The following is a 25,980-nucleotide window of genomic DNA, read 5'->3' as shown; positions in this document are numbered from 1 at the left end:
TTCCAGGGAATGGAAATATTTTCCATTAAGAGAATTTTGTAAAGACCAAAACAAATGGAAATCCGAAGGTGCAGTGTCTGGTGAATATGGCCGATGAATCAGAACTTCCCAGCCAAGCTGTAACAGTTTTTGCCTGGTCATCAAAGAAACATGCAATCTTGCATTATCCTGATGGAAGATTATGCATTTTCTGTTGACTAATTCCGAACGCTTTTCGTCGAGTGCTGCTTTCAGTTGGTCTAACTGTTGGAATTACTTGTTCGTTTTCCAGAAGGAGCTCATAATAGAGGACTCCCTTCCAATCCCACCATATACACAACATCACCTTCTTTCGATGAAGACTGGTCTTTGCTGTGGTTGGTGGTGGTTCATTTTGCTTGCCCCACGATTTCTTCTGTTACACATTATTGTACAGTATCCATTTATCATCGCCCGTCACAATTTGTTTTAAAAACAGAATATTTTTCTTACATTTAAGTAGAGAATTGCATACAGAAATACGGTCAAGAAGGTTTTTTTTGCTTAACTTATGTGGAACCCAAACATCAAAGCGATTAACATAACCAAGCTGGTGCAAATGATTTTCAACACTTGATTTAGATATTTTGAGTATATCGGCTATCTCCTGCATGGTATAATGTTGATTGTTCTCAATGTCTTGAGTTGACTGCTATCAACTTCAACTGGTCTACCCGACCATGGAGCATTGTCCAGTGAGAAATCTCCAGCATGAAACTTCGCAAACCACTTTTGACACGTTCCATCAGTCAGGGCACCTTCTCCATACACCGCACAAATCTTTTTTTTGCGTTTCAGTTGCGTTTTAACCTTTCTTGAAATAATAAAGGATAATATGCTGAATATGTTGCTTTTTTTATGCATCTTCAATATTAAAATGGCTACACAAAAATTCACCAGTTTTGATAAGTTTTTTTTTAAAAAGCATGCTGTTATGACAGCTGTCACAGTACAATCTAACAAAATTGTTTTGAATGAAGTTAGACAACTAAGTGCTAATAGAGTCATCTTATGGAAAAAAACAAACAAATTTTTTGGCCAACCCAGTACAAACGAGTATTACTCAGCCATAAAAAAGAATGAAATAATACCATTTGCAGCAACGTGGATGGACCTAGAGATTATCATACTAAGTGAAGTAACTCAAAAAGAGAAAGACAAATATCATATGGTATCACTTATATGTGGAATCTAAAATTGCCACAAATGAACATATCTACGAAACAGGAAAAGATTCACAGACATAGAGAACAGGCTTGTGGTTGTGAAGGTGGGGTTGGGGGAGGGATGGATTGGGAGATTGGGTTTAGCTCATACAAACTATTATATATAGAATTGGTAAACAACAAGGTCCTACTATATAGCACAAGAAACTGTATTCAATATCCTGTGATAAACCATAATGGAAAAGAATATGAAAAAGAATATATGTAAAACTGAGTCACTGCTGTACAGCAGAAGTTAACACTGTAAATCAACTATACTTCAATAAAAAAAAAAAAAAAGAATGAAATAGTGTTACTTCCAAGCAAGAGGCAGAATGTAGAGTCTGGTTGGGGTAATGGGCTTTCTGTACCTGCCGTAGTTGGAGCACGTGACCTGCTGATCTGGTGGGATAGGTCTGGGGCTGGAAGGGCAGGGGCTTCACTTCACCCCACCCCACCCCCACACAGACCTGTTGTCCTTCTGTGTTTCAGATTTGCCCTATGGATGGGAACAAGAAACTGATGAGAATGGACAAGTGTTGTTTGTCGAGTAAGTGTCTGCAAAGAAACTTCTCAGTCATCTTGCTTTTTATTTAATTAATTAATTTATTTTTAATACATTTATTTATTTAGTTTTGGTTGCATTGGGTCTTTGTTGCTGCACGCGGGCTTTATCTAGTTGCGGCAAGCCGGCGCTACTCTTTGTCACGGTGCGCGGGCTTCTCATTGCGGTGGCTTCTCTTATTGTGGAGCATGGGCTCTAGGCGTGTGAGCTTCAGTAGTTGTGGCTCGCAGGCTCAGTAGTTGTGGTGCACGAGCTTAGTTGCTCCACAGCATGTGGGATCTTCCCGGACCAGGGCTTGAACCCGTGTCCCCTGCATTGGCAGGTAGATTCTTAACCACTGTGCCATAGCGAAGCCCCATCTTGCTTTTTAATAGGAATTTTTTTGTGCAAGGAATATACATTGACTGTAGGAAAATATTATATAGTGTATAACTGTAATCCAGCCAGCAGGACTAACTACTTTTAGCAATTTTTGGATTTTTTTCTTCCAGTCTTTCTATATAAGTGCTTAAAAAAAAAAAGAAAATGTATTGCATGAACTGTTTGGTAAACTGTTTTTTCCACATAATTCTTATGAGCATTTTCTCATATCTTTATAAATTTTTCAAGACAATGACGTTTAACGGCTATATAGTATTATTTTGTATAGATATACTGTAATTTATCAAATTACCTACTGGGCATTGATGTTGTTAAATTCCTGTGATCTGGCGTCTGTACAGGCAGACCTTGTCTTACTGCACTTTGCAGATACTGCATTTTTTACAGATTGAAGGTTTGTGGCAACTCCTCCTCAAGGGAGTCTTTTGGATCCATTTTTCAAGTAGCGGTTGCTCAGTTCGTGTCTCTGTGTCACGTTTTGGTAATTTTCGCAATATTTCAGACCCTCCACTAGCAAAAAAGTTGGTGACTCACTGAAGGCTCAGGAGATGGTTAGCATTTTTTAGCAATCAAGTATTTGTTAATTAAGGTGTGTATATATTTTTAGACATGATGCTGTTGCACACTTAATAGACTGTAGTGTAAACATAACTTTCATATGCACTGGGAAACCACACAATTTGTGTGACTCGGTTTATTGCGTGCGACACTGACTTTTTTAAAAAATCAATTAATTAATTAATTTATTTATGGCTGCGTTGGGTCTTCATTGCTGCACGTGGGCTTTCTCTAGTTTTGGCGGGCGAGCGGGGGCTACTCTTCGTTGTGGGCAGGCTTCTTACTGCGGTGGCTTCTCTTGTTGCGAACCATGGGCTCTAGGCGTGTGGGCTTCAGTAGTTGTGGCACGCGGGCTCAGTAGTTGTGGCTTGCAGGCTCTAGAGCATAGGCTCAGTAGTTGTGGCGCATGGGCTTAGTTGCTCTTTGGCATGTGGGATCTTCCCGGACCAGGGCTTGAACCCATGTCCCCTGCATTGGCAGGCGGATTCTTAACCACTGCACCACCAGGGAAGCCTGACACGGACTTTATTGCATTGGTCTAGAACTGACCCTGCAATGCAATATCTCCAAGGTATGCCTGTAATTATAAAGAATGTTTTGAGCATCCTCCTCTGTAAAACTATCTTTGGAATAAATTCCAATAACAAACAGCAACAGTAACCACGCATCTGGCACCCAACATGAGCCAGGCATGTTCTAACCAACTTATACCTGTAGTATTAGCTCATTCAGTCCCTGAAGTGCCCTAAGGGAGGTGAGCGCTAGACTGCCTGGCCAGTCATTTCCCCATTCTGATCCCGTTAGAGAGGTGTGCTGGTAAATGCTTAACAACCAGTTCCCTGGGGGGAAAAGCCCATATTTGTTTCCGTGGTATAAATACTTCCCCTATAGCTTACAGCTACCGAGGTAAAGTCACTGAGGAGTTGGGAAGAGAGATGCACATTTGGCTCTTGTGAGCCAGGGTGACCCGGCTCCACCCCTGCTCTGTCCTCTGTAAGGCACTGGAGTCAAAATGCTTATCTGGCGTCTGTGGTTATAAGTAAAATGAAAGTTGGGTTATTCTTGAGTCTTAGTATTTATGGGGTGACGAGTACTGATTTCAAACTGTATATAATTTTACACACACATACACGTTACAAATACATTTTTTTAATGTTTTTATTTATTTTTTGGCTGCACCGTGGGGCTTGCGAGATCTTAGTTCCCCGACCAGGGATCGAACCTGGGCCCTCGGCAGTGAAAGTGCTGAGTCCGAACAACTGGACTACCAGGGAATTCCCACAAATGCATTTTAAATCATGAAATCTTTCTTTCTGGAGAGTTCTTAATAGTTTTCAAGATATTTTGAGGTCTATCTCAAACCCCAAGATCACATTTAAAATGTAAAAAATAAACCTATTCTGTTAAGGAGCAAGCTATTCATCTGTATGAACAGGTTGTACTGATGTATTTTAATATATTGTTTATACTACCAGTATAGTTTAATATTCTTTCTACAAGATTTCGATCAACTCCAAATCAAAACTAGAGTGAGTACAGCCTTATAATGAAAATTATTAGAATTTTAGTAGTTGGCTGGTTTCATATTTACTGTCTTTTTATCATTTTGAGTTTTCTACTTCTTTACCAATCTTCTTAGGCCCTTGCACATAAGAGATTTAATTGAAATCTACTGACAAGAGTGCCTGATGGATCTTATAGCCACATTTACATGAATTAAAAGAAAAAACCCCAAAGCCTACTCCATGTTTGAGATCTGAGGGTACAAGGCAGTGCTTTGTATGTTACAGCCTATTTTATGGGCAGTTCTGAAGAAAAGGCTTCGATGTCTGTCTTTCTAGGCAGGAATGTAATCCTTCTGGAGGCCAGAAGATAGATTAAATGGACCCGTGTCTTTCCGGGGTTAAGAATAAGCCTTTTTTAGTCCATGAAAAATGGGGTTTGCCTAGCCTAAACTATAAGATTATCTTGTAATTATAAATGCCTGTGTTCACTACTGTAGGTTCACTGCTTTCTCTTTTTCTTTGCAGCCACATAAATAAAAGAACTACCTACTTGGACCCAAGACTGGCATTTACCGTGGATGATAATCCTACAAAGCCAACCACCAGACAGAGATACGACAGCAGCACAACCGCCATGGAAATCCTCCAGGGCCGGGATTTCAGTGGCAAAGTGGTCGTGGTTACCGGAGCGAATTCGGGAATAGGTAGGTTGTTAACTGACAGCGATGGTTGTTGTTGTTATTATTTTTTTGTCACTGCTATGATGAAATCTGCTTTAGTCTAACTATAAGGAAAGTTTGTTTGGTGGTTCTCTAATTTAAAAGGTATTTATAGCCTTTTCAGCTATCGTGTCATTAAAGTTCTGGGCCCTTTTTCAGTCCCAGTGTTTCCATGGAAGGAGGGCCGTGTCAGGGCCGACCTTGAATTCTCTGAAAGCTGACCACTCAGCGGAAGATGGCGGCTATTTTGGTTCTTAAGGATGAGAGACAGCTGGCTCTGTCTAGGAGTTTCTGACCTGGTCTGCGTGGTGTGCGGACATAGGCCAGTTACCTGGGTTCTTCAGCCCAACGCTGACCGGTAATGGAATATCAGGAACAATGGCGTGTCAGGGCTTTGGGACAAAGGACACTGCAGGTGTCCGTTGGTTATGGAGAATATGATTTTCTTTGGAGAACAGGATCTTATTTCTTTGCAGAGTCAGAGAATTAGTCTCTATCTTAACCTCTTGGTTGCCCGCGTTTAACTGCGGTGATGGTCATGAGGGCGGGGCTCCGGGGCTGTCCTCCCCTTAGCCTCATGGGCTGGTGGAGAAGCTGCGGCAAAGCAGATGCTCCTGCGTTCACTCTCCAGATGATTTTATTCTTATTTTGCTTTGGTCCATTGACATGAATATCTGTATCTGTAAGAACCAGCTGCTTTGAGTAAGGATATGCATCCTCAGGTTAATTTACAGAGACAAAACATGGAATTGCGTTCAGCTGTCTTCTAGCAAGTTCTCTCCTTTTCACCCTTCATGGCGCTCGCCCATCACTGGCCTTCTCTCTCATCAGCTTTGTCTCCTCACCGGTTTGTGTATCCCCTGCACTCCTTTCTCTGTCTTGCTTAATTTTCGGTGACCTCTTCTTGAACTTGCAGAAGCATTCCCTGGTATCATCAGGGCAAGTACAGGAAGTGACATACGTTCTTAGAGGATCAATTGTTACATAGTACAGGGTTGAAAATCTAACAAGCTATGGTCCCAGAGCAGAACTTTTGACTGTACCTATCCATTAAGGCAAAGAAGCACATGGAATTTTTTTTTTTTAATTGAAAGGGATTTATTTAAAATCAACTCTCAGACCTCATCCTGGGCTCAGAATATGTTCAGTTTGGTTTTCTGAATCACATCAGGGTTAATTCTATTTAATTGTCTTGATAGGAAAAGCTGATGATGCTATATTAAAAATAACAGCTGGATCCTCAGTCATCCAGGAAACTATGTTGTGTTGATTGCGTTGACTACTGTTACGTGAGGGTGTGGACCAAGACAGTGTAGAATAATTAAGAAAAAACAAGGACTTAAGTAAAATACCTCTTTTTATTTAACACTCAGTTAACCAGAGAATTAACTACAAGATCTCATTCCCTTAATCTCGTGGCTAGACAGTCTTTTCCTTTCATTAGTAAGATAAGTGGCTACTGATGGTTTGTGTGTAAGTGTTCAAACTTGGCTCTGTCTGACGTTAGGCCTTCTGAAGCTCTGCTGAAGATTTGCCATGTCAGGCCTATGACAGCATAATCCAGGACTAAAGGCACTGGTCCAGGATATACGAAGAGCTATGTGTAGTTGGGTATTGAATCACGGTCAGAAGGGAGGAGGAGGTTCTGAAGCATTGAGAAGAAACGTGTCATTGGTCAGAGTGGACCTCGGACCTCTCGGAGGCAAGCTCTGTGCCTCTTCACAGCTGCCACTTCCCCTTCCTGAGGTCCCTGATCTTTTTTGTGGGCCCTGCAAGTAGGTGCCCGTGGTCCAGTCACATGTGATGGTAAGTCGTACAGCTCAGGCTGGAAGGGAGGTTGGGGAAGGTCTCAGAGCGCGCCCCCCATCCCCATTTCCCCAGCTCGAACCTTCACTGTCTTCAGCTCTGCCTGGTCTCCCCTTGACCCCTCCAGTCTCGAGAAGCCCGAGTCTAGGGGAGTGCTGGAGATTTGTGTGCTTAATATTTGAAATAATATCAGACCGAACATTCCAGGCAATCAAATCCTTGCAAAGAACTCTGGCACTGCAGCCGTGGCATCAGGCTTAAAGAAAAGAGCCGAAGGCAAGCCCGTGGCTTTTCCGTCATCACTTAGGCAGCTTTTATATCCCACGCGGCTGCCTTAGAGAGTGTCCTTGTCCAAGTAGGCTGTGCCTTCCAGATAAATTTCTTCCTTCTCCTGAACTATGAAACACGCCAATTTAGAAATCGCGATCACCACTCTGTTTCTGCCCCTTTCAAGTGGGACAGCTGAGCGCAGAGTGAATCAGGCATCTTCACTTCCAACACTCCTCGGCGTTCAGGTGTCATCTCCTCTTGAAGCTTGAATGGTGTTGGCCTGCACTTTTCCTCTTGCTGCTCAGGGGAGCCCGGTTCCTATGTGTGAACTGTCCAGTCTTTAGCCTCATGGATGTCTGTGCTCTTGGGAACAGAGTGGGCCGTTAACAAAACATACTGGTCTTTATTTTGAGAGTGGTGATTCCACAGCTAAAAACACAGGTAACCTAATTGGCTTTACAAAGGTTGGTTTACAAATCTGGTGTTCCCAGTGATTCTTTTTTTAAAAAAATATTTTATTTATTTATTTATTTTGCGGTACGCGGGCCTCTCACTGCTGTGGCCTCTCCCGTTGCGGAGCACAGGCTCCGGACGCGCAGGCTCAGCGGCCATGGCTCACGGGCGCAGCCGCTCCGCGGCATGTGGGATCTTCCCGGACCGGCCCAGTGACTCTTTTTGTTCATGTTTTTCAGTTCCCTGCAAGGCACCTCTCTTTTGGACTTGCCACTGGGAGGGGGCTCTCTGTTGTGGAAGGGGATACTCGGGCGGTGAGAGGGGATGCCTTCCCTGGTGGACGGCAGGGAAGCGCCAAGACACTGCCCCCTTTGACGTGGCCTCTATGCAGATTCTCTCTTGTCGTCCGTGTTGGGTACCTCGCCCCCCTCCACCCGGCTGTAAGTGATACAGAACTGTATTTTGAACTTTGGATATTTTATGTTCCGAAGGCAATTGGAGGGACTCCTGCTTATTAATTCAGCTTGTAAAGATCAGGGCGGTTCTGGTCGGTAGAAGGATTCGCAGGAAATGCCACAATAAAGCGTTTTGAATTCTTGGAAGTTTGTAGGCAGATACTGCAGTTGACTGAGTTCAGCTGTCCAGATGGGGAGTCGGCAAACTACAGCCCGCGGGCTAAGTCTGACTGCCGCCTGATCTTGCAAGTAAAGTTTTACTGGACCATGGCCCCGCCTGTTTATTTCCGTTTTGTCTGTGCCTGTTTTCATGTGACCAGCAGGGTTGCATAAATACGGCAGAGACCCTGTGGCCTGCACAGCCTAAAATATTTACTGTCTGGCCCTTAATGGAAAACGTTTGCCTCCCCCTGCATCAGATGGTCTAATCCCTTTCAAAATAAGATCACCCCAGCATGCTGTGAGTCAGCCACAAGTTAGGTAAAATTTAGATAAAGTGGATGCCCCAGGCCACAAGGAAGATGGTGGCAACACATTATACGTGTCTGTTGGGGATGCCCCGCCAGTGCCTGTGCCTCCTGCCTCACCTCTGTCCCCAGCTTCAGGGAGCTGCAGGCCTTAGGACGTTGCCGCCTCTGGAACTGACACTCTTCTCTCATCGACCTTTGTTTAATGAGCGTTCTGAACCCTAAGAACTTTGTGTAGATTGAGCGCTGTAGCTTGTGGACCTGTCTCGGTGGAGCTTAGCCTCTCAGTGTCCACGGGGAAGTCACCTGTGCACCCAGAGCTTCTGCCAGCAGACCTCGAGGCCGGGAGCCCCGGTCCCGACGGCTAAGCAGCAGAGGCGAGGGAGGAGTTCATTTCTTTTTTTTTTTTTTTTTTTTTTACATCTTTATTGGAGTATAATTGCTTTACAGTGGTGTGTTAGTTTCTGCTTTATAACAAAGTGAATCAGTTATACATATACATATGTTCCCATATCTCTTCCCTCTTGCGTCTCCCTCCCTCCCACCCTCCCTATCCCACCCCTCTAGGTGGTCACAAAGCACCGAGCTGATCTCCCTGTGCTATGCGGCTGCTTCCCACTAGCTATCTATTTTACGTTTGGTAGTGTATATATGTCCATGCCTCTCTCTCGCTTTGTCACAGCTTACCCTTCCCCCTCCCCATATCCTCAAGTCCATTCTCTAGTAGGTCTGTCTTTATTCCTGTCTTACCCCTAGGTTCTTGATGACTTTTTTTTTTTAGATTCCATATATATGTGTTAGCATACGGTATTTGTCTTTCTCTTTCTGACTTACTTCACTCTGTATGACAGACTCTAGGTCTATCCACCTCATTACAAATAGCTCAATTTCGTTTCTTTTTATGGCTGAGTAATATTCCATTGTATATATGTGCCACATCTTTGTGCTCAGCATAGCGCTAGGCAGGAAGGGGCGGGTGTCCACGGCGACCTGGAGTTAGTGGCTCGGTGTCTCTGATTTGGTAAAAAAACGAAAACAAAAAAAACGAATGGAAATGGTTTCAACATGGTGATCGTTAAATATAGACCTTAATGCGAAGTCTCGGGAGGGGGGATCTTGGAGGCTTCCTGTTGCGGAAGATCCCGTAGATGCTTCTCTAGACTCAGCCTGTCAATCGAGCGGATTTGGCTCTGCCTATAAATAGCTCAGTACAAAATGCTGCCTTCTCAAATCTGAGGGCTGACATGTGCTCCTCAAAGGCCGCACCCTTCTCACGAGGGGTTACCTGAATGCCTAAATATGGGGCAGCCCTGGGAGCGGGGATGTTTGTTGGAAATCGTGCAGATAGTTGCAGGGAGCAGATTGATCATCATGGCACCTACGGAGTGAAATCCAGGTTCTGTCAAACAACCATTGAAAAAATATTAACAAGTATGCACAGCTTAGCTATTTTCAGTCTCCTGTTCACTGGCAATGATGAATGATAAAGCTTTCTTCCTAACTTCCAGTCTTAAACCAGTAGTGGTTAAAATTTGGTTTTTGAATCCCTCTCCGAGTATAGCCAGGATGAAAAGTTTCTTCGACCCTTTGAACTTTCATAACACTGGGCTGTTTCAAAAGTTGTGACTTGAAATTTGGAATAGCCTGGCCTGGTTTCGATTTGTGAGTCAGAGGACCTGTTAACAAGAACAAAACTGTTTTTTTGCCTGAACATATACAAGCTGGCCATCTTAGTATACACCAGGAAAATGTATTTTGGGACTGACACTTTAATTTTCTATTGGTATTTATGTTATATATAATAAACCTCCCTAAGGTTCATTACAGGGATTCTAACAATGTGTGTATGTGTATACACACACTTATATACCAAAATTTATATACTTTGAGATATAAAAAGTATTTGCTCAAGCTATCAAAGTCAACCCCAAATTTGTTCTTGAAACAAAATGAAGGTATTGGATTTCCATGTGGGAATCCCAAAATGTTGTAGTTTAATGTTGAAATTGGTTGTTTTGGCTTAGAGAGCCTGTTTTTTAGAGCTTGGGGTATTGTTGCAAAATCATGTGTTGAAATTACAGTGTGAAGTGGAGTTGCCATATTGTTTTATCCTACAAATCATCACCGCAATGAATTCATATCTGGTGTAGATTCTACCAGTTCTACGGTAATACAAGAGAAGTGCTTTTCTTCATGTAGAAAAGTGTATTCATTGTTAACATTTTAAACCCACACTTTGACAGTAATGAACCAGACTCTCTTCCTCTCCACCCTCAAATCTTTGTTTTCTTTTCCACACCTAGTGTTACTAAATTTTGCCTTCTAGCCTAAATCATGCCTTTGACTTTTTTTCCTCAGTTATTCCAAAAGATCCCATAAATTCGAGGCCATAGGCCACCTTAGAGTCATTTTCTTGGTTAAAAGTTACTCATATGGGGTCATTACACTAGGGATCTTGAAATGCCTGATTACAGTTTCCTTTCCGGTTGTCAACAAGACTTAAACTAGTGGGATTTTGACATTTATCTTCTTTTTAAGAACCTGGTGCTCATTAAGTAGAGGAAAATTTTCTGAAATAATCTAAGTAATCTTTTGGGAATTCAGACTTCCATTTTATTTATTAAAATTTTTTTTAGGTTTTATTTTCTTATTTTTTTATACAGCACATTCTTTTTTTTTTTTTTTTTTTTTTCGGTACACGGGCCTCTCACTGTTGTGGGCTCTCCCGTTGCGGAGCACAGGCTCTGGACGTGCAGGCTCAGCGGCCATGGCTCACGGGCCCAGCCGCTCCGCGGCATGTGGGATCCTCCCGGATCGGGGCACGAACCCGTGTCTCCTGCATCGGCAGGCGGACTCTCAACCACTGCGCCACCAGGGAAGCCCTATACAGCACATTCTTATTAATTATTTTATACCTATTAGTGTATGTATGTCAATACCAGTCTCCCACCTCACGGTTTCCCCCCTTGGTGTCTCTACATCTGTGTCTGTTTCTACCTTGCAAACCGGTTCATCTGTACCATTTTTCTAGATTCCACATCTATGCGTTAATATACTAAAATTTAAAAAAAATTTTTTTAAATTTTAATTTATTTTTTGGCTGCATTGGGTCTTTGTTGCTGCGCACGGGCTTTCTCCAGTTGTGGTGAGCGGGGGCTACTCTTCCTTGCAGTGCATAGGCTTCTCATTGTGATAGCTTCTCTTGTTGTGGAGCATGGGCTCTAGGCGTGTGGGCTTCAGTAGTTGTGGCTCGCGGGCTCTAGAGCGTAGGCTCGGTACTTGTGGCACACGGGCTTAGTTGTTCTGCGGCATGTGGGATCTTCCTGGACCAGGACTCGAACCCATGTCCCCTGCATTGGCAGGCGGATTCTTAACCACTGTGTCACCAGGGAAGTCGCCAGACTCCCATTTTAAATTAAAAGCATTTGTGACCATTTCTTTTTTATGCTAAAATAAACCCATATATTGTAAGTAAAATGATTCTGAAATTATTTGTTCTGAGAAACTATTGAGGTTTTTGATACTGGAAAAAGTCCTTGAATAATATTACATAAAAATTGAGAATTGGGACTTCCCTGGTGGCGCAGTGGTTGAGAGTCCACCTGCCGATGCGGGGGACAGGGGGTCATGCCCTGGTCCGGGAGGATCCCACATGCCGCGGAGCGGCTGGGTCCGTGGGCCTTGGCTGCTGAGCCTGCGCGTCCGAAACCTGTGCTCCGCAATGTGAGAGGTCGCAACAGTGAGAGACCTGCGTACTGCAAAAAAAAAAAAAATAAAAAATAAATAAAAAAAAAAAATTGAGAATTAGTACCTTATGAATTAAACAACCTTTTTTACATTTAAATATTCTTAGACATTGAATATATTTGGGAATCACATGATCAGAGTATTTGAGAAGCTATATATCTAAAGGAAGAGATCAATTGAAATATTCTAATGAGCCTCATCTCATAATTTGTTAATCACATCTAAAAAGCTTATTTAAAAACGTATGTAGTAGAACAGGGAGATCAGCTCGGTGCTTTGTGATCACTGAGAGAGGTGGGATAGGGAGGGTGGGAGGGAGATGCAAGAGGGAGGAGATATGGGAATATATGTATATGTATAGCTGATTCACTTTGTTATACCGCAGAAACTAACACACCATTGTAAAGCAATTATACTCCAATAAAGATGTTAAAAAAAAATGTAGGGCTTCCCTGGTGGCGCAGTGGTTAAGAATCCACCTGCCATTGCAGGGGACATGGGTTCGAGCCCTGGTCCAGGAAGATCCCACATGCTGCAGAGCAACAAATAAGCCCGTGTGCCACAACTACTGAGCCTGGGCTCTAGAGCCCATGAGCCACAACTACTGAGCCTGCACTCTAGAGCCCATGTCCCACAACTACTGAAGCCCGTGTGCCTAGAGCCCATGCTCCACAATAAGAGAAGCCACCGCAGTGAGAAGCCCGCACACCACAATGAAGAGTAGCCCCTGCTCACCGCAACTAGAGAAAGCCTGTGTGCAGCAACGAAGACCCAACACAGCCAAAAATGAATAAATAAAATAAATAAATTTATTTTAAAAAGTATGTAATATATAATAATATATAAATAATATGAGTACCTCACTAGATACCAACTGAAACATTTTTGTCACATGAGGTCAGTTGAATTTCATACTTGCATGTAGATTGAGATTTTAATTTATTTGTTATAGTGTCAGCATACAAATGAGGCTCATACAAGCTGCTATTCATTGCCAAAGTGGTTCAAAAATCATAATCTAAAAATATTTCTGCCCTAATTGAGATTACAAGTGTTTTATCAGGTTTGAATAATTGGCAGTTATTTTACTTAATACCCAATTTAAAAAATTTGATTTTTTGCTTTTACGTAATACGGTGACACAGCAATTGTCAGGAAAGAAAGGGTCCTATGTATTTTATGTAAATTACCTAAAAGAGAAGTCTTCATATATATTTATATTTTTCGTCCACTAGAGGGCTCTGTTGCCCTTTGATACAGTTAAACAAAAGCGGTAGCATCTCAATGCAGTTTTCTACCTCTCAGCCGGTCTTGCTTTCATTTTTGTTAAATAATGCCTTTTACTTTTCTAACGTATCTTTTAGGTCTTGTACTTCTTGGTGAAAGAGTTCAAACTGAAGACCGTTACTAGTGTCATGTTTGTTTCTTTCTTCCTTCTCTCCCTCCTCCCCCGCCTCCCGCCCCATTTTTTTTTCCCCTGGTATGAAATACCAGGGATGAAGAGATCCATTTAATAAAAAGGTCCATTGTATTCAGGGAGCAGCCTGTTCTGCCAGACTACACAAGGGCATGTGTTTTCATGACATTATTGGTTTTGGGTGTGCTGGCCTATCAATAATGTGATTTTTCTTTTTCTAAGTGGAAATTGTTATATTTAAATATTAATGCCTCTGTTTAAGGTTCATTTAGAAGGCCTTGGTGATCTAATAGTTTTTTCTTAGAACATAGCGTTCCCCTGCCCCCCCCAGCCTACCCAATGTTATATAATTTATTGTAATTAGGTTGTTTAATAATATGTTTTTGTAATAGAAAAGAATGTGTCCTTTTGGGCTTAGTGTATGTTTCTTAACTAAGAGGCCATATTAAAACAAATACTTAACATGAAGCAAACAGCCAGTATCTGCACGTACAAGATCTTAAGGAGGGCAGTTTGCATTTTGGCTCTATAACCAAAGTTTGAGGCAACCCATTAATTGTATGCTTAGCTTTCAAACAGAAATTTGGCCCAGAGAAGGAAAACCGTTTTGGCTGCATAAAACTCCTTATTTTAAAATGGGGACAAAATGAATACACCTTATTACATACTTTTATGTATTATATATTCTTCTTTTTCTCAGCAACTTACTTTTTTCTCTCTTTAAAATGAAAGAACCAGCAAGCACCGTGAATATACTTTTGTAACAGTGCAAAAACTCCTTCACCAGCGTTAACATATTTTGCTCGTTTGTTTACAGATGTGTTCTTTGTCTCTCCAATAAAGAGGGTTAAAACTAGATGGCTATTGTGGGAATTATTCCAGACTTGGTGATGAAGGACGTGCCAGCTGTTGGAACCCCCTTGACCGTCTCTCATTTACAGTGACACAGCCCACGTCCTTTCTTCATTTTCTGCAGTATATACACAAACTGTTCAGATCCCAGTCCTCAGCCTTTTCCAGAATAACATGGGGGGGGGCGGTCAGTAGAAGGGCCTTCTTGCAAAGATCTCTTAAATGAAGTCTCCGATAGATTGATCAAAAGTAAATTCCAAAAATCAGAGTTTCTTGCCTGAATTTATGATCTTCCTTTGGCTTAATATGTAACACTGCATTTCTTGAAGGGCCGGTCTTTATCTGCACCCCCCGCCCCGGAAATGAGCTCAATGGGAAGTGGCCTTCTATTTAATGACTTGTGTGACAGGGCTGGGATCTAATTGTTTCAAATCTGTGTTACTTGTTTACCAGGCTGTGCTGCTTGGTTTTCTGGATCCTTCTTGTTAGAAGCCACACTGAGATGGTGCTGTCTCTGAAAGCAAGTCAAGGTCTCCTCCCTGGACTCTGAAAGGAAAACTAAGACAGTGTGCTCGAGCAGGGGGTGGGGTGTGTGTGGAGAGTGTCAATGTGTGTGAGATGGGGTGTGGGAGACTCACTGCAGTGTTTTTAATATTCCTCCCTAGGGTAGGATGGGAGGACTAGCAAGGTGGGTGGAACCAGGCCTTTTGCTGGAACAAATGATCCCCTGGAAAGAGGGGCAGAATCAGAATCAAAGAACTTTCTTGTGTAGTTGTATGGAAACTGAAGTTAAAACGAATAAAATATTGTTCATTTTCACCCTTACCTCTGAAATGTACTTAATGATTCCAGATTACTATTTATTGATCACTGTAATCTTGTCTCATATTGATAGCTTTTTAGAATTTACGAGTATTCTGTACCTGCTGTCTTATTTAATTCTCGCCACCGTGCTCACAGGTACCCTGACCTCCAGTTAGGGTGAAAGCACAGAGAGGCGAGGTAACTTGCCCGAGGTCACACAGCTCTTGAGCCTACCGAACTAGAGCAGAGAACTTCGGACTCCATGCCCGGGGCTCTCTCCCTTCTGCTTGCTGCTGCCTTGCTCCAAGGAGCAGTGCTCAGTCCTGCCCAGGCTCTTCCCAAGCAGCTTAGCCAGTCTGTCTGAAATCAACACATTTATCTTAATGAATCTCCGAAAGCCTGCTCTGGGCCAGCCTGTGTGCTGAGTGTGGTGCCTGTTGGGAGGGGCGAGGCTGATGTGATCTCTGAACTGCTGGGTGATCCTGGATTAGTACACGGATACTTTCTCTCTTGAGTTCCCCTTTGGTGTTAGTTTAAAATAAGTTTGGGGAAAGAATTACGGGGAATGGAATCTGGCATTTGTCAAACTCACATAAATTCCAGGTGTTAGGCTAGAATTATTTATTATTGTTATAAAACATGTATTCCTTATGGAAAACTTAGAAAATGCAGAAAAGTAAAAAGAAACATAAATGCAGATAAGGAAAAAAGATCACCCCAAATTACTACCAACCAGAATTAACTGTCAGTAGATCGCATATATGATTCTCAACATTTTCCCCTTCCCTTCTATTGTGATTTTTCTATTTAACTGTGGTTATGAGCATCTTTGCCTGTCGTAGAATATTCTACAACAGCTTAAGTGGTTGCATAGCCTTGGATGGTTCTAACCATTCTCCCTCTGTAGCACATTTGGGTGGATTTCAGCTTTTTGATAGCCATGGAATGGAGATGAACATTTTGTAATTAAATGTTTGTACCCATTCATGACTATTCTGTAGTTTTATTTTCTGGAACTGGAATTGCTGCGTCAGGGCATTTGTTTCCTAATCTTAAAATCTTGGTTTGTTTTGTCAAACCACACCCCTGGAAGCTTGTACCAATTTAAACGCCCATTTGCCCTGCATCCTTGCCAGTCTTGGCATTTAACATTTTTTAAACAGTATCCCTTAAATTTGCATGTCTCTCTGATGATTAGATTGATCAGCTCTTCCGATGTTTGGCCATTTGTGTTTATTCTTTTATGAGTCGCCTTTCCGTCTTACATGCGTAACTATTGGATATGTATCGATTGCTAATTGATTGCTTGATTCATGTGGCAAGATTTAATTTTCAAAATGTCCCTTTGTCTCAGAAGTTAATTTATCTCAAAGTGTCTATTACTTTAAGTACACATTCAATCTTGTGACCCAGAGGCAATTCGTGAGAAGAAAGTTGGCCTCACTCCCCAGTCTGCTTCACTACAAACTTCTAAGTCTATATCTTATCTCTTACACCAGCTACAAATCATGGGCACCGCTGCTTCATACCTGCATTTAAGGAGGGAGCACCCCAGGAAACAAAATCGGCCAGCTTACGATGGAGGTTGAGTCTCAAGATAATGCAGTAGGCGACAATCAGTTCTTTGGGTTTTGCAGATTTCCCCCCAGATCTTCTATTAATGGTAGTAACCCCTCTTCAGAGCTTTTCTCTGCATTATCTCATTTGATGAGCCTGGCTCCCGCGTGGTGAAATTGTACCACTGCTGAAAATAGCTCTGCTGACAGGGGAAAGCTTGATAAGTAGTTTCTATCTGGAGAGGCAGCAGGGTGCAGAGGAAGGGATCAGGACTCAGGAAGCAGACGTGACCTAGTTTCCACACCTGGCCCCACCACGACTCATCGAGTGACTTGGGCCCCGTTACTTTCCTTCTCTGAGCGCTTGTTTTGCATCTATGAAACATGGACACTATTTATACTTTGCACAGTTTTTTTTTATATATACTTTTTTATTTAAAAAATTAAAAAAATATTTTTGTAAATACTTTTTTATTTAAAAATTTTTTTAAAAATATTTATTTATTTTTGGCTGTGTTGGGTGTTTATTGCTCTCAGCAGGCTTTCTCTAGTTGCAGCGAATGGGAGCTACTCTTCGTTCATTGCAGTGAGCGGACTTCTCATCGCAGTGGCTTCTCTTGTGGAGCACGGGCTCTAGACGTGTGGGCTTCAGTAGCTGTGGCACGTGGGCTCAGTAGTTGTGGCTCGCAGGCTCAGTAGTTGTGGCGCATGGGCTTCGTTGCTCCGCGGCACGTGGGATCTTCCCGGACCAGGGCTCGAACCTGTGTCCCCTGTATTGGCAGGCAGATTCTTAACCACTGCGCCACCAGGGAAGTCCCTGCACAGTTGTTAAAGATGGGAACTCCAGAACGCCCAGGGAATTGTCTGCCGCACACCGCAGGCAGTTAGTAAACTGTAGTCATTTAGGGAATGGGAGGCAAGACGATCAAGTTACTGACATCAGTTTGGTATTTTCCTAGCTTCCTGGTTCTTGGATCCTCAAAAGGCTGCCGTCATATCTGCGAGTTTGTCCTAAAACGACCTTTCTCAATAACTGTTTTAGGCGTCTACTTGTCTTTGGTATGAAAGGAAACATTTTAGATATTTTTTGGTTGGAGGTCAGATGGTAGCTGCATCCAGGAAAAAGAATCAAGTGAAAGAAAGAAAGGAAAAAAAAAAGGTTATTTTTCTTGCAGTCAAGGAGGAAAAAAAGATCTATTAAACTTGGGGGGAAGAAAGGAAGGAAAACTATTAAACCTTAAATGAATGCATCACAGTAACATCTTTATTCCAAGAGTCTGGCATCAGAGCTCTGGCTCACTTGAGTTTGTGATGGTTTATAGGACTGCCTAGAATATTAAGTATAAATGTCCAGCTTAGCTGTCCCTTTTGCTTGAGACTACCGAAGAATATCTCAGTGTGTGAATAGAATTTTATCCGCACTTCAAAAGGTATGGTGGGTTTTATTGGAGACCACGGGAACATGTTAGGAGGAGAATTGGCTGTGAGTCAGGTGGATGTTAACTTTTGAGACCTAAGTCCTGTCACTTAGCTATCTCGAGCCTCCCTTTCCTCATCTGTAAAATAAAGAGACTCATACTTTGTCACCCACTCTTTATTTATTTGATATTGGAGTATAGCTGATTTACAACATTGTTTCAGGTGTACAGCAAAGGGAATCAGTTATATTTACACATACACATATATCTATTCTTTTTTAGATTCTTTTCCCATATAGGTTACGACGGAGTATTGAGTAGAGTTCCATGTGCTATACAGTAGGTCCTTATTAGTTATCTGTTCTATGTATAGTAGTGTGTATATGTCAATCCCGATCTCCTAATTTATCCCCGCCCCTTTCGCCTTTGGTAACCATAAGTTTGTTTTCTACATCTGTGACTCTTATTTCTGTTTTGTAAATCAGTTCATTTGTACCATTTTTAGATGCCACAAGTAAGTGATATCCTATGACATTTGTCTTTCTCTGACTTCACTTTGTATGATAATCTCTAGTTGCATCTATGTTGCTGCAAATGGCATTATTTCATTCTTCTATGGCTGAGTAACATTCCATGGTATATATGTACCACGTTTTCTTTATCCATTCCTCTGTTGATGGACATTTAGGTTGCTTCCATGTCTTGGCTGTTGTAAATGGTGCTGCAATGAACACTGGGGTGCTGTCACCCACTCTTTTGTCAGGATAAAATAAAACAACGTGCACATGCAGTAGTGAAGAGTCCAGTAGAATTTATGTGGTTGCTTGCAGTTGGGGGAAAAAAAATCACCTAACGCTTGTCAGAAAAGGCCGTCCTACAGGGCAAGGCTTCAGGTTTGGAAGATGGAGGAGGAAGGAGAGTGATTTAATTCCATGACGGATGGAATAAAATAGGGTCTCTTGATCTTTTTTTGTTAGGACCTGCTGAGAGGTATCAGCAAATATCTTCCCCAAGGTTCAGAAAGGTAACCAGACTTCAAGTACCTTTGTCGAACCTTGGGTCCTCGATTTGGTGGTGATGACTAGGAAATTTTTCGTTGTGTTTTTTGGCCACACCACATGGCATGTGGGATCTTAGTTCCCCGACCAGGGATCGAACCTGTGTCCCCTGCAGTGGAAGCGTGGAGTCCCAACCACTGGACCGCCAGGGAAGTCCGACTAGGAAATATTAATGGATGCTCTCCCACCTGGGGTTGACAGGCTGTGATGCTGGCCAGCTTCTCAGGAGTGGAAACCTGGGGTAACAAGAAGGGCATCTCTGCGGAGGCAGAAATGGCCACGGGCTGCAGTCGTGCAGAGTTTCCATAGGTGAGAATGTCGTTGGCTCTTGGACAGCTCATTTTCTGATTGCCTTCTGTTTCAGTTGCCCAGGCCCTTCCTCACCTCTGTTCACAGTGCTGAGCGAATACAGATGTACACGGGGAGAGCGAACTGGGTGCTCTTGGCTTATGGAACATTAACAGACTTTCCAGTAGCATCTCCATTCTGGAAGCTGTTTTCCTTGTGATCGCATGAAGCAAGAGAGTGAAAATAATCTCTTTCAAATGGAGAGATTCTACTGTGTTAGCCACCAATGGCTGTAAGGATGAATCTCAACACTTTTTGCATCTCTCAGTATAAGGTCTGCTGAGTGCCTTCAGTTTTTCTGTCTGGTGTGTCGTACAGGACGACAGCTGTGGCTTCTCCGTTCAGCAGCTGGGTTTGAGAAGCTTCTGTCAGCTGAGAAATCAACACTGTATTCCAAGTGGCATTACCGGAAGGAAAAAAAAATGGAAAAGAAATGCCATTACAACTTTATCTATTAGCAAAGGAAGTTTCCATTCCAAGTCCGTGTACAGTTACCAGATTGAGTGTTTGGCAAGGTAGAGCGCAGTGTTAACAGATCCATCTGGGGAAACGTCTCAGTCAGGGAGCAGACTCAGATTTTTGGCAAACGATACCCTCCTTGCAGCCTAAAAAGCTGAGTTGGGAGCCGCCGGTCTCTGCCTGAGGGCCTTTCTCTGTGGAGCCTGGCTGTGGCCGCTTGCCCCGTGTTTCTCTTTTATTGCCCGTTGGCCTGACTGGGGAGGGACTTGACCAGAAGAAACCAGTGGTGTTTGTGTGTCATCATCGTGGGGCTCTCACACTTACCCGAGGGCACACATGTGCATCTATTGTTACGTTCCTTACCCGTTTACTTAATTATTAAAAACAGCAGCAACTTGCTTGCTTGCCGTTCTGGAGGTTAGAAGTCCGAAAAATCAGTCTTACTGGCTGAAGTCAGGTCGTTGGCAGGGCCGGCTCCTTCTGGAGGCTCTCGGGGCAGAGTCTGTTTCCTCACCTTTTTAGAAGCTTGGCCTGTGGATGTTTCCTCGACCTTCGAAGCGTGTCACTCCCCGTCACACCACCTTCTCCTCTTGTGCAGACAAGTCTCCCTCTTACGACAACAGTTTTCATCACCTGGGGTCCACCGGGATCAGCCAGCGTAATCTCCCCATCTCAAGACCTTCATCACGTTTGCAGAGTCCCCCCCTACCATGTAGGGTGACATTCACAGGTTCCGGGGACTCGGACGTGGGCATCTTTGGGGGTCACTCCTCAGGAACCTCAGAAGGTGACGGATTATCTCTAAGGACTCTTCACCTGCAGCATTGAAGTCTCTGCCCCACCCCACCTCTCCCCTACCTAACCATTCCTTTGGGCTGGGTGATTTTTTTTTTTCTAGAAAAAGTCTGGTCCTGTGCCTTGGCTTTCTGAGTTGGGGAGCAGCCGTATGATGCCTCTTGTCCTCCAGTCGGGGTTTGTCCGAAACAGGATGGTGTCTAAATGTCCGGGCCTCACTGTAGTGCTGCTGAGTGACTTCATATCACGTGACAGTGATTAAGGGAGGGGGACCATCTCACACTTGCTCATTCCCCTAGCTGGGGGCCATTTGCTCAAGAGTAGTGGCTCCCAATCAGGACACAGGGGAAACTGGGATCTGTAGCCTGGATCTGGCCTCCAGGTGATTTGTTTGGTCCGCGCAGAAATGACCTGTGGTGTTTTCTGTTTTGTTTTAGATTAACTGCCAACATGCTAAAATCAAGAGCGTTTACTTAAAAGTAATCTTGATTTCTTTTTAAAAAAATTTTATTTATTTATTTTTGGCTGCATTGGGTCTTTGTTGCTGCGCGGGCTTTCTCTAGTAGTGGCGAGCCGGGGCTGCTCTTCGTTGCGGTGCGCAGGCTTCTCATTGCCGTGGCTTCTCTTGTTGCGGAGCTCTAGGCACGCAGGCTTCAGTAGTTGTGCAACACGGGCTCAGTAGTTGTGGCTTGCGGGCTCTAGAGCGTAGGCTCAGTAGTTGTGGCGCATGGGCTTTGTTGCTCTGTGGCATGTGGGATCTTCCCGGACCAGGGCTCGAACCCTTGTCCCCTGCATTGGCAGGTGGATTCTTAAAGACTCTGCCTCCAGGGAAGCCCTAATCCTGATTTCTGACTCAAAAAAAATCAGAAGAGCTGGCAACACTGGGCCCTGTTCCCAGCAAGCAGAATTGCACTGAGGCTGTTTCCCTGCCATTAGGCAAAGCTGTTTCCCATGAGTATGTCCTGTTACCTGCCTGGTCTGTGTGGATTCTTGAGTCTAGAACCCTGGTTTAGTGTCTGGGATGAGGGCTGTGTGGAGAGAGGGCTGGCTGGATCATAGGCACAGACACACCCTTAATTCCGTCATTTGTGCAGTCAACAACCATTGAGAACTAGGTGCCAACTCTTCAGCGTTGAAGCAGACAGGATACTTCCCCTTTGGAGCTACAAATTAACCAAAATATCAGCCACTTGATATTTGTGCTTCTACAGAATGTTTACATTTATTTGCTTTATAGTATAATTTTTTTTAACCATACATTTCCCTGTACACATGGATGCCTCTGGGCAGTTTATAATTATTTCTGTGTTTCTGTTTGTATTTATTTTTATTTTTTTATTTTTACTGGAGTATAGTTGCTTTACAAGGTTGTGTTAGTTTCTACTGTACAGGAAAGTGAACCAGCTATATGTATACATATATCCTCCCTTTTTGGATTTCCTTCCCAGTTAGGTCACCACAGAGCATTGAGTAGAGTTCCCTGTGCTATACAGTAGGTTCTCATTAGTTGTCTATTTTATACATAGTATCAGTAGTGTATGTGTGTCAATCCCCAATCTCCCAATTCATCCCAACCGCCCTTTCCCCCTTGGTATCCATACATTTGTTCTCTACCTCTATGTCTCTATTCTTTTTGTATTTAAAAGTACAGGATACTAAAGCCTTTTTGTTTAATTCTTGAGAATACATCTGCAAACGAATCACCAAATAGGTTCTTGTAAATTAAAGACAGCATTTGCTATCTTGACTGATGCTTAAAATTTTTTTTTTGAAGTATATTTTATTTTTTTATACAGCAAGTTCTTATTAATTATCCATTTTATACATATTAGTGTATATATATGTCAATCCCAATCTCCCAATTCATCACACCACCCCACCCCCCTGCCACTTTCCCCCCTTGGTGTCCATATGTTTGTTCTCTACATCTGGGTTTCTGTTTCTGCCCTGCAAACCAGTTCATCTGTACCATTTTTCTAGGTTCCATGTATATGCGTTAATATACGATATCTGTTTTTCTCTTTCTGACTTACTTCACTCTGTATGACAGTCTCTAGGTTCATCCACATCTCTACAAATGACCCAATTTCGTCCCTTTTTATGGCTGAGTGATATTCCATTGTATATATGTACCACATCTTCTTTATCCATTCGTCTGTCAATGGGCATTTAGGTTGCTTCCATGACCTGGCTATTGTAAATAGTACTGAAATGAACATTGGGGTGCATGTGTCTTTTTGAATTATGGTTTTCTCTGGGTATATGCCCAGTAGTGGGATTGCTGGGTCATATGGTAATTCTATGTTTAGTTTTTTAAGGAACCTCCATACTGTTCTCCATAGTGGCTGTATCAATTTACATTCCCACCAGCAGTGCAAGAGGGTTCCCTTTTCTCCACACCCTCTCCAGCATTTGTTGTTTGTAGATTTTATGATGCCCATTCTAACTGGTGTGAGGTAATATTTCACTGTAGTTTTGATTTGCATTTCTGTAATAATTAGTGATGTTGAGCAGCTTTTCATGTGCTTCTTGGCCATCTGTATGTCTTCTTTGGAGAAATGTCTATTTAGGTCTTCTGCTCATTTTTTGATTGTATTGTTTGTTTTTTTAATTTTGAGCTGCACGAGCTGTTTATATATTTTGGAGATTAATCCTCTGTCCGTTGATTCGTTTGCAAATATTTTCTCCCATTCTGAGGGTTGTCTTTTCATTGTTTGTAGTTTCCTTTGATTTGCAAACGCTTTTAAGTTTCATTAGGTCCCATTTGTTTATTTTTGTTTTTATTTCCATTACTCTAGGAGGTAGGTCAAAAAAGATCTTGCTGTGATTTATGTCCAAGAGTGTTCTTCCTATGTTTCTCTCTCAGAGTTTTATGGTGTCCAGTCTTACATTTAGGTCTCTAATCCATTTTGAGTTTATTTTTGTGTATGGTGTTAGGGAGTGTTCTAATTTCATTCTTTTACACGTAGCTGTCCAGTTCTTCCAGCACCACTTACTGAAGAGACTGTCTTTTCTCCATTGTATATCATTGCCTCCTTTGTCATAGATTAGTTGACCATAGGTGCATGGGTTTATCTCTGGGCTTTCTATCCTGTTCCATTGATCTATATTTCTGTTTTTGTGCCAGTACCATATTGTCTTGATTACTGTAGCTTTGTAGTATAGTCTGAAGTCAGGGAGTCTGATTCCTCCAGCTTCGTTTTTTCCCCTCAAGACTGCTTTGGCTATTTGGGGTCTTCTGTGTCTCCATACAGATTTTAAGATTTTTTGTTCTAGTTCTGTAAAAAATGCCATTGGTAATTTGATAGGGATTGCATTGAATCTGTAGATTGCTTTGGATAGTATAGCCCTTTTCACAATATTGATTCTTCCAATCCTAGAACATGGTATATGTCTCCATCTGTTTATATCATCTTTAATTTCTTTTATCTTGACTGATGCTTTTGAAGTCTTTCTATGAGTCTCTGATTTTTCTTTTGTTTTCTTTTTTTTTTTTTTTGCGGTACGCGGGCCTCTCACTGTTGTGGCCTCTCCCGTTGCGGAGCACAGGCTCCGGACGCGCAGGCTCAGCGTCCATGGCTCACGGGCCTAGCTGCTCCGCGGCATGTGGGATCCTCCCGGACCGGGGCATGAACCCGTGTCCCCTGCATCGGCAGGCAGACTCTCAACCACTGCACCACCAGGGAAGCCCTGATTTTTCTTAAGCTTCATCTCCATATACGCCTCTTCATGTAACTAAAACATGAAATCTGGAACTCACTGCTAAAGACTTGAGTGTGCCACCCTAAAATTTTCAAAATTCTGCAATTCAGCTGATGTTTAGATTTTACATAACGGGTGATAAAAAAAAAATTTGCTTGGAATTTGTAAACTCAAATACTATCCGAAAATGTGACCACTTTCCCTGCAGCCTCAACAGAATGTAAAATCCTAAGTCCAGGCAATGATTCTCTACCTCACGGTTAAATACTTTGCTTTGCAGCTGCCACACCAGGTGAGGAGCTGGAAAATGGATCAGAGCAAAGAAAAATCGTGGCAATTATAAACAGTAAGGGAAAGCAAAACCTGTGAATAAGTACAGGGTGAGCGAAAACTCCCTGTTAATTTGAACAAAGCGTGGATCTGTGGTCAGGTGCCATCGCTTATCTGTCGTTTGTATTAATCACAGTTCCATTGCTTGCCTTGTGGTAATAAGCATGCAGCTGTATTAGGATATTTTTAAAGCTTCTTCTCTGCCTTTTGATGTTTGTATTTACAGTCTAAGCCGTTATGTACTGCTCAGATAGTATGTGCTAAAAATCAGCGGTTCGTTTGAGTGGCATACTGACTCATTTTGTTTGGTGGACAGATTTCTTTCATAGTCGTGGCTGACTTTCCTGTAACTGGCTTCTGTGCTTCGCTCCGTGTTTTGACTCAGCCTTGGAGCTCTCAACGCGCTGTTCCTCACGCCACTGATGGTATAGCTGAGCTCTGCTAATGCTGTTATTAATCTGGCAATATATACCAGGGAGGTTTTGTAATTGCCACGATTCTTCTTTGCTCCGGTCCATTTTCCAGCTCCTCAACTGGTGTGGCAGCTGCAAAGCACAGTATTTAACCGTGAGGTAGAGAATCATTGCCTAGACTTAGGATTTTACATTCTGTCGAGGCTGCAGGGAAAGTGGTCACATTTTTGGATAGTATTTGAGTTTACAAATTCCAAGCAAAAAAAATTTTTTAATCACCCGTTATGTAAAAATTTAAACATCAGCTGAATTGCAGAATTTTGAAAATTTTAGGGTGACACACTCAAGTCTTTAAGAGTGAGTTCTAGATTGCATGTTTTAGTTACTATAAAGCTGGTCTTGTTTGGATTGAAGAATTTAATAATGTTTAACTTTTCAAAGGATACAACTCTAATCATCATGTGTTCTGTTTAAACTGTCCATGGAGAAGTATCTTGAAAGTGAAATAGTTTCCAATGAATTCCTAAAGAAGAAATGCTGATGTCTTTAAATGAATGTTAGAGATTGAACTACTGAAGCTTCCATATTGCACATCATAGGAGGCTAATCCTGGGGACGCTAGTTTACAAAAGCGAGTGATGCACTTAGGAGGCTGAGCTGAACTGGGCAGGTAACAAAA

General features: G+C 42.5%; 1 protein-coding gene across 1 annotated transcript in view; it reads left to right on the top strand.

The window, feature by feature from the left end:
* The window catches only part of WWOX (WW domain containing oxidoreductase), a gene marked incomplete at both ends in the record, with an annotated part of 983,966 nt that overhangs the window by 7,426 nt on the left and 950,560 nt on the right, over window positions 1–25,980 (top strand). Inside the window, 2 exons of the mRNA XM_079723706.1 lie at window positions 1,716–1,773; window positions 4,758–4,936. Coding sequence (XP_079579832.1) covers window positions 1,716–1,773; window positions 4,758–4,936 — 237 coding nt within the window. The remainder of the gene's footprint in view (window positions 1–1,715; window positions 1,774–4,757; window positions 4,937–25,980) is intronic.

Source organism: Hyperoodon ampullatus (assembly GCF_949752795.1).
Source record: "Hyperoodon ampullatus genome assembly, chromosome: 18".
NCBI classification, from domain to species: Eukaryota; Metazoa; Chordata; class Mammalia; order Artiodactyla; family Ziphiidae; genus Hyperoodon; species Hyperoodon ampullatus.
This window is presented reverse-complemented; position numbering and strand designations above follow the sequence as displayed.